At 46.5% G+C, this 9085-nt stretch overlaps 1 protein-coding gene across 2 annotated transcripts; it reads right to left on the bottom strand.

Moving 5' to 3' along the window:
* Window positions 1–1552: 1552 nt before the first annotated feature.
* On the bottom strand, window positions 1553–8732 carry ZNF134 (zinc finger protein 134). 2 transcript variants are annotated; one of them, XM_074315566.1, is made up of 2 exons: window positions 8493–8732; window positions 1553–3337 (listed from the first exon to the last, which is right to left on the bottom strand). In XM_074315566.1, the coding sequence occupies exon 2, from the start codon at window positions 3241–3243 to the stop codon at window positions 2113–2115; it is 1131 nt and encodes a 376-aa protein (XP_074171667.1). In that variant the 5' UTR covers window positions 3244–3337; window positions 8493–8732; the 3' UTR covers window positions 1553–2112. The 2 variants fall into 2 exon arrangements, with proteins under 2 accessions (XP_074171667.1, XP_074171668.1); XM_074315567.1 differs by lacking the exon at window positions 8493–8732 and adding an exon at window positions 6627–6949.
* Window positions 8733–9085: the final 353 nt, after the last annotated feature.

Genomic DNA, 9085 nt, shown 5'->3' with positions numbered 1-9085 from the left:
CAATTAACAGGTGGAGAATTTCCCAAATCAAGCCTTGAGTCTTTTCTATACTTACTTACAGTTCTTCCCTATACTTACCTCTTCCCTGTCACATTTTACTGTAATTCATAAGCAACAAGGCCACTTTCAACACTTTTTTAGAAATTTCCTCAGCTAACTGTCCATAAAGACTTGAACATGAATATTTGAAGCTTTATAATATTTAGAATCTGGAAAAAAACAAGTGTCAATGAAGATAAATGGATAAACTGTGGTATATACATACACACAACATAGATGATTCTCAAAATAACTATGCTGCATGAAAGACAGGAACCAGAAATAAACTTTTAAGTTTCCACTTAAATAAAATTCTAGAAAAGGCAAATTTATAGTGAGAGCAAATCAATGATTGCCTAGGGATGGGAGGGGAAGTATTAAGAAGGGCATTGAAAGAGGGATTATGAAGGGGCATGAGGTAATTCTGGGGTGATGGATACGTCCAATATCATGGCTTGGGTGATTCCATGTGTATAAACATATTAAAACTTACCAAATTATGTGTTGTATATTGCATGTTGACTACACCATGAAACTATATGGTGTAATCATGAAACTATAAAAAATAATTCCACCTAAGTGTCTGGGTCTCCCACTTCTATGGGAAAACCAGAAGATTGCACATCCATACTGTGACTACCATCTCCAACAAATGCCTTGTGAAAAGAACCTCTTCCTTAGTAGCAAGAAAAACTGGCAAGGAATGAAGACTGTTTCCCTGTGAGCCAGCCGGAACTCTGCCTGGTCACAAAATCTACATCAATGGACCACCATGTCTCTACTCGCAACCCTATGGCTCCTGCCCATGCAGCAAAGACATTAGATAAGGAGTCCAGAGGCATAGGAATCGAGGAAAACTTTACATTCTTTGCTCTGCGACTGACCTTGGTCATATGACAGCCCTAGAGGTCCTGAGAATTTCCATACAGCCATAGTGACTGCAATGTTTATGGGGTTTGTTTTGTTTAATGGGTGTTTTTACAATGGGCAAGGATCTGAGTGGTTCTCATTTGCTAGTCTCTCCAATCCCAATTATTCACACCCAATGTTTCTATATTAATTTTGTTTCCTTCCTAGGCACAGGTCTTGACTTATGTACTCGATTCTGGCCTTCAGGGCACGTGGCACATGTCAGGTCCTGAGGAACAGCTTCCCCTCAACAGTGCTGGGGAACATGGGACACATGTTGGAAACAAGACACTCAATCTATGTAGTTCCTATACACAATGTAGATTGTTACAACAGTGCCCTCAAGGTGACATCTGGGCCCTCAACTGAAAGCCAGACAAAATCAGCCCCACACTTTTGCTTAGGTGAGCTCTCATCTAAGCAGCTTTTGTCAGCAATGGAATTGAATGCCAAAGCTGGACTAAAAATTGTTCTCTGCCAACCTGCTGTTCATTCCATCTGAGGCACATAAAGTTGGAAGCCCCCCAAAACACTGTTTCTCTTCAGTTTGGCAGAGCTTAATTGTTTTCAAACCACTCCAAACAGTAAAAAGAACGAAAGGACCTTCATGATTAAATAATGTCTTTATTATCACGCTAGCCAGAGCAACACGAGGCAAGTAGTTCTCCAGGCTGGGTGACTTGGGAGGCTGAGAAAAACTGTCACAACTATCACATGAAACCAACAATGTTCATGAAGAAAGTAAAATAAACCTTTCTTTGCTACCAGAACACAACTTAGGTCCTCTTGCTAAAGATGGGTCATGTCCACCCCTCTACCAGTCAGTGGGAGGGAATGAGGACCCCCCCATTTAACTCAGGTTTGTTATAATTCCCTCCAGGGATTGGAAAGAGTACAAAATTCTGTGTGAGGATATTAGGGTAACTAAACTGGTAGAGCTGAGATGGTTTCAGCCAGGCATTGACACAGAAATCTTGCAAGGAACCTCAGCAGGGCTGAAAGTGCAACACAGCCCCTGAAAGCTTCCCATGTACCTGGCATTCATAAGGTGTCTCCCCAATGTTAATATTCAGATATATGAAGTTCAACATTTGATTGATGTCTCCCTTACAAAAGGTAATCACAGAGCTCCTCTCCATAAGTCCTGTTGTGTTGAAAGCACTCTTAAAGCCTTCCTGCAGTGTGAACTTTCTGGTGCCGAATGAGGTGGGAGCTTAAGCTATAGGCTTTCCCACATTCACTGCACTCATATGGCCTTTCTCCAGTGTGAACTTTTTGGTGCCGAACAAGGTGGGAAGTTCTGATGAAATCTTTCCCACATTTGCTGCATACAAAAGGCCTTTCACCCGTGTGAACTCTCTGGTGTGCAATAAAGTCAGAGCTTCGACTAAAGAATTTCCCACATTCAATGCACTCAAAAGGCTTTGCCTCAGTGTGAATTCTCTGGTGTTTAATGAGGGTATATTTGTGGCCAAAGGATTTCCCACAGTCACTGCAAACATAAGGGTTTTCTCCAGTATGGATGCTCTCATGCTGAACAAGTGTGGATTTGTGTCTGAAGACTTTCCCACAACTGTTGCACTTGTAAGGCCTCGCTCCATTGTGAACTCTCTGGTGTACAATTAGATTGGAGTGATGGCTGAAGTATTTTCCACATTCGCCACACTTATAAGGCATTTCTCCAGTGTGAACTCTTTTGTGCTGAGTAAGGTTGTCTTTGCGGCTAAAGGATTTCCCACACTCACTGCACTCGTAAGGCCTCTCTCCCGTGTGGATTCTCTGGTGCTGCACCAGTGTCGCTTTGCGGCTGAAGGCCTTGCCACATTCACCACACTCGTATGGCTTTTCTCCAGTGTGGATTCTCTGGTGCTGCACAAGTGTGTCTTTGCGGCTAAAGGCCTTCCCACAATCACTGCAGTTGTGATGCATCTGTCCGATGTGAAAGGCGTCTCCAATCTCAGTGTTCCTTGTCTTCCTCTTGCTGCGGGTGGCCTTTTGCTGATGACTGCCTAAACCTGCCTGTTTCTGTTCCTCCTCACATGTGAAGGGCTTTTCTGACAAGTGATGTTCTTCATAAACTCTACAGTTTTTCACAAACGAGTTCTTGCCTTTGTCTCTTAAGGATTTCTCTATACTGTAGTGTTTCTGGTGCTGGTGAAAGCTTGTGCTGAATGCGAATTGTCTCCCACATGCCTCACATGTGTAAGGTTTCAGTTTATGACGTGTTTCCTGGTGTTCATCCATGTGCAAAATGTCTTTCAAGATGGGGTCACATATATCACAAGGGTGAGCCATTTGAGTGAATGAACCTGCCTTGCCCTGGAAGCATGAACTATAGAAACGCTCTGCTCAGAAGGTGCCTCTTCATCCTCTGCTCCACGCCAACAGCCTGAAGGCAGAAAAATGCTATTGAAATGCATGCTGACTTTGGTAGGAAGGGGCAAACCCATCACAAATGTGTCTAGCACACCCAGAATTGAGTCTATGGGTTTGTTGGTAAGATGACAGACTTGGGATCAGGTTAAGGAAACTTGCTGTGCATCACTAAGCTCTAAGGGTCACAGAATGGGGAAGGCCTCACAAGTGACAAAGACACAAGGATGGGATGTAACTCAGGGAGAAGAAGCAGGCAGATCTCCAACTTACCCCTTGCAAATGACTTAAAAGGGTTTTGGCTGTTGGTAACAAGTGAGTTATATATAGAAACCTATGTCCAAGCACAGAAAACTATGATTCAAAATTAGTAACTTATATTTAAGGATATGTGTATGTCTCAACATAGGTAGGAGAGCACTGGTGAATGGGTGGACAGCCCTGGGTCAGAGGTCAGAATAGAAATGACAAGTGTATAAAGTGTCCAGAATAGGGAGGAAAAAGTAGAAATAAAGTACAGCTTATAGCCTGGGTACCAAACAGTGGGCACAGGATAGGTTTCTGGTGATATTTAAACCCAGCCCTGAGGTCACACCCTCTTTATGCTCTCCCTCACCAGGGCCTGTCCAAGACACTCTTGCTGTCACTAGAGTCATGACCTCAGTCAGGCTCTCAGAGTTCCTTGCCCTGCTGTAATTCAGCAACCACAGAAGAGCTGCAAGACACAAGCCAGAGGAAAGATAGGGCAAGTGTGTGAGAGAGCACTGCCCCAGGCAGCCCAATCATGAGAGATTAAAAGAAAACTAAATATTACAAAATGAACATCAGAAATGTCTTGTAGTAACAACCTAATGGGTCCCACAAGCAGAGACCATGACTGCAATTCATGATACAGGTAGGCCGAAGGATCAGTTAAAGATATGGGGCAAAATCTGGAGCACAGAGGTGTCATGAATGTGGACAGAGCCATCCAGCCAGGGAGAGGCCAAGCAGGGTAGTATCCACTGGGCTGGCCACAAGACTCCTGATCCTGAAACCCCACCTGGCAAGGGTTTGGGGCAGCATGAGCACAGGGAGTGGAGGAGACAGTACACACAGCTGAGCTCTGGCACCCAGAGGACCTATGTGAGGGAATGAAGGAAAACAGCAGTGCCCATGGTCCAGGTATGAAAAGGAAAAGGCAACCTCTAGGGGAAAAAAGGAAGAGCAGGGCACAGCCCAAAAAACTGGAATACGTGGAGCCTCACCCAGGATGGCTGTAAAGCAAAGTGTAAAAAACACTGCATTGTGATAAGAGTATCTGGGCTTTATCAAGTAGTCCCCACTCCTCCCAGAAGAAAAACACAAACACATCCTCAAAAGTCACATGACACTGTCGTAAGCAGACAACCAAGCATGGGGCAGCCTCTCTCCCCTGGACTCCTAGTCTATTCACCACATATTCATTTTCCTCCCCAACTTAGACAAGATATCAGGCCCTTGTATGATTGATGCATGATCTGCCTTCATTTTACATTAATCATTTTGTCCAGCCCAGAACAACAGGCAGGTGGACAGGTAGACAGACACTACACAGAATGGGCCTGGCACGCAGGGCCCACCCTTCTCCTGCCAGCTAGTTCCCTTGGGGTCTAGAGATTATGCTTCTCATACACAAATTTGAACTCAGCATTCTCCATAAAGACCTCAGTACCAGAGCCCTCAGACCATGAATTAAGATTCCATCTCCATGTACACATCACTCTTCAGCTCACACCTCCCTCCCTCTTATCTATGGACGCCCACAACACAGACACCTCCTACATGCAAATCTGCACACAGTATCCAGAGAATGCTTGGTTAATGCATCCAGCTGATGGCCCCCACTGCCATGAGTATCTCTGAATCCAGCTTTTAAATATCCCCCTTCTTGAATCAACTTCAGCAATGCAGAACCATGTACAGATATTAAATAAACCCTGCCTTTTCCCACTTTGCTATTGTACACTGAGGATGCTATATTCTCATCAATCACAGGTTTAACACTAAACTCTCATTCAAAGCCCACACCCACTGGCCTGCTACTGCAAGTACAGTGACTCTGCCAACTGACCCAATTGTCCCTGAGCTTATTTACCAGCTTGACTAAAACTCCCTGCATCCCACCAAAGGTCACCACAAAAGCCCAGGAAGCACTCAGAGAGGGAAATAAGCACCAGCTTCAGCCTGTTTCATCTCATCTCTGTTACTGTACACCCCAGCATCCATTGCATGTTCACCCTCTCTCTGAAGACTTCACCTGCCAGATCCTCTTCTTCCCCCCTCTAACCACAGACACTACTCTCCCTTTTCTTGTCTCTCAAGTGACTCCTACTTCCACTCTGCTGTGTCCACCCCCTTTTCAGACTCCTAAATGTCAATGCCACCATGACATAAAGATTCTCTCTAAATCTGAAACACAGCTCTAACCTAAACCACATACTGGCTGCCAACTTGTGGATGTCTCCAACTATAATCCCTTCTCTGAACTCCAAACCTGTGTGTCCAGCTGTCCACTTGACACCTCCACTCAGATGTCTTTGGAACATCGCAGATTCAATACAGTCAAAACCTAACTCCTGATATTACTCGCACCATCAACCTGTTCACTATCTCAATTGAGGATTTTTTTATCCTTACACCATTTACCGTCTCAGGCCAAAAACTGTGGGGTCATCCCTGACTCCTCCCCTTTTTTCTCTCACCCTCCACATCAGAAAATCACTGCCTCCTCTGTTCCAAACCCTCCATGGCCCCCATTACCCTCAGAATAGAAGTCCAGCTTCACAGGCTGTCATTCCAAAGCTGAATCCTGTCTCCTGCTCTCAGATCACACCAGACATATGGGAGACTTGAGGTTTCCTGAACACTCCCAGTGGAGCCTCAAGTGATGCATTTGAACACCCTGGCGGGAAACTGTCCCACACTTCATCCCACTTCTAGCTAGAAACAGAAACTCTTCCATATAATTTGAGAATAGAAGTCAGAGTACAAGACCTTGGTAACACAAGGATCCCCAAACCCAATGGCAGGTAGAAGGGAAGAGTCCTGAGATACTACCATTCACCATACTTGCTTGCCAAGATCACAGGGTGGGGGTGGGCTGAATGAGGAACTACACTCTGCAGAGATCGTAAGTGTTTCTGCCACCACAGCAACCTGGCAGGAAGAGGGAGCTGGGAGTGATAGATTACCACAGTAGGGTCTCATGGACTTAACTGTTCCCCTAACTGCTGTCCTGCCCTTTGGTGAAGATGATTTCAGGTTGTCTAACCTCAGATACTCACACCTTAGTGCTGCCTCCTATCAGTTCTGTGACCATGAGCAGGATCTGTGTCTCAGTGTCTTCATCTGTAAAGCGGCAATTAATAGTGGTGCCCACCTAACAGGGCTGCTGTTTGTATCACACGTTAGTATATGTCAAATACCTTTGAATTAGCTTTTACTGTCCATGAGCTTAACACTGCAAATGTTTTTTGTGCAAATGAAGTGATAAAGACAAGCACTGCAATCAATTATTAAGCACGGGTATAAATCTAATTTATCCTATCTATATATTTTTAACAGACTACTTATGTATACTTGCCAAGGGTACACTAGTCTTTTCACCAAACCAGCCTACCCGAAAATAAGACCTAGCCGGACAATCAGCTCTAATGCATCTTTTGGAGCAAAAATTAAGACTGGGTCTACAGTGAAATAAGACCGGGTCTTATATTAATTTTTGCTCCAAAAGATGCATTAGAGCTGATTGTCCGGCTAGGGTCTTATATTAATTTTTGCTCCAAAAGATGCATTACAGGTGATTGTCTGGCTAGGGCTTATTTTCGGGGAAACACGGTACATACTCACTCCTCTGAAGGTGAGTCTGCTAGTGTAGTGGCCCCTCATTAGAGAAGCTCATCATCTCTCCTTACCTCAGGAACTGAGAAACTGATGTACCAGTACCCTGAATTGGGCTGAAGTTGCTCCACTAGCCTGGATAACTTTCCTTCTTCTACACAGGCAGTGCCTATGGGGGTAAGCTGAGTCCACAGCATGGGAAACCTATTGCACCTCACACCCAGCTCTCCATCCCAGGTCAAGCTTCTAACACCCTCCAGCCCTCTCTTCCTGCTGACATCAGCCAGATACCTTTCATCCTCTGGATCCCTCCTTTCTGGAGGGAATTTCAGGGATGCCCACCCTTCTCCCCTGCCCTCCAATGTCTCTCACTTAAGGAACCACATAGAACATCTTGTCCTTAATGTTCTTCTGAAAATCTGATTCCCAGGCTTTGACCTGAGGCCTCATCGGCCAAGAGGTCTCCAGCACAGCTCACCCTGCAGAACTCCAGGTCTGCATAACCAAATACCCACGTGACACCTCCACTGTGAGACACCTCAGATTTACCACGTTCAAAACCCAACTCCTGATCCCCCTGAAAGGTGCTCCCTGCTCCAAAGTACACATTTCCATTCTTTCAGGATGTTCAGGGGGAGGGGAGAAATTTTTTTGGATAACCCTTCATTCCCTACTTCCACTCACAGCCGTATCTGACAAAGCAGCAAATTCTGTTGGTTCCACCTGCAAAATCTCTACAGAATTTAGTGACTTCTCCACCCTCAACACCTCCTGCCACTGCTCTGGTACAGCCGCCGCCGCCGCCACCACCACCACCACCACCACCACACTCCTAGAGTCTCTTGCCTCCTCTCCGGCCACCACCACCACCACCACCACCACACTCCTAGAGTCTCTTGCCTCCTCTCCGGCCTCCCTGCCCCCATTCTCATCATCCCCACCCCATCCTAGTCCGTTTTCCCGAGCGAACGTTGGGATACTTTTAAAATACTTAATCAAATCCTGTCCCTCCAAAGCTCCCAGCGTCCTCGTAATGAAGACACTCGCCTGACACTCTCACTACAGGCATGGCTAGTACACTCCGCTCCTTGCAGATGCAAGGACCCAACTTTCCCGAACGCTCCCAGCTCAATCCCTCCTCCCCGCCTTTGCTCTCCCACGTCTCATTACACTGGCTATTGGAAATGGGGGTTCCACTCACAAACGCACTGAAGCCTGGATGTAGTGACCTCATCAAGCAGCCTCATAAGGGGCCTTAGGGTTAGGAGGTGAGGGTCCGCTCGCGTCAACGTCCAGGAAACAGCACCTACCTACACCGGGCCCATCCCCGTGGCCGCCGCCATCAAGGCCTGGACCCTGCGGAGCCTGGGGATCCCAGGTCCAGACTCAGATCTTTTCCGGCGCTGCCACCGCCGAATCTCTTTGCAGTGGAGACGAGACTTCTCCTGCCCTGTCCCGCTCCCATCACCTCACAATCAAACCAGAGCTCGCATGCCTCCCCTCCCACTGTCCTACCAAAGCCCGACAAAATGTCCACCGTGAGGAAGACGCCCAAGCCACGCCCAGACGTCATCCACACATAGGGAAATACCCGGAGCAGTGCCGCAACCGCGTGGCGCAGAGGTTTCTGGGTAATGTAGTTCTGCCTGTGCTGTAGCCCTTTTGCTCTCGCCTCTGAGGTGGAAGCCCACTGGTTTCGCAAAAGGCGGTGGGAAATGGTGCCTAAGGCTCTGAGGCCACAGGGAAGCTTGGCACCTCTTTTAAGAGTCTGCACCATAGCCTCTTCAATAAATGGTGCTGGGAGAATTGGAAGGCCACAAGCAAAAGAAGGAAATTAGATTGCCATCTGTCACCATGTACCCAAATTAATTCAAAGTGGATCAAAGACTTAAGCATAAGACCT

This window comes from Rhinolophus sinicus, linkage group LG11, assembly GCF_036562045.2.
Source record: "Rhinolophus sinicus isolate RSC01 linkage group LG11, ASM3656204v1, whole genome shotgun sequence".
NCBI classification, from domain to species: domain Eukaryota; kingdom Metazoa; phylum Chordata; class Mammalia; order Chiroptera; family Rhinolophidae; genus Rhinolophus; species Rhinolophus sinicus.
This window is presented reverse-complemented; position numbering and strand designations above follow the sequence as displayed.

What these genes read in the sequence shown, in the direction of transcription:
- ZNF134 (XM_074315566.1), bottom strand. Translation starts at nt 3,243, where the DNA reads ATGGCTCACCCTTGTGATATATGTGACCCCATCTTGAAAGACATTTTG.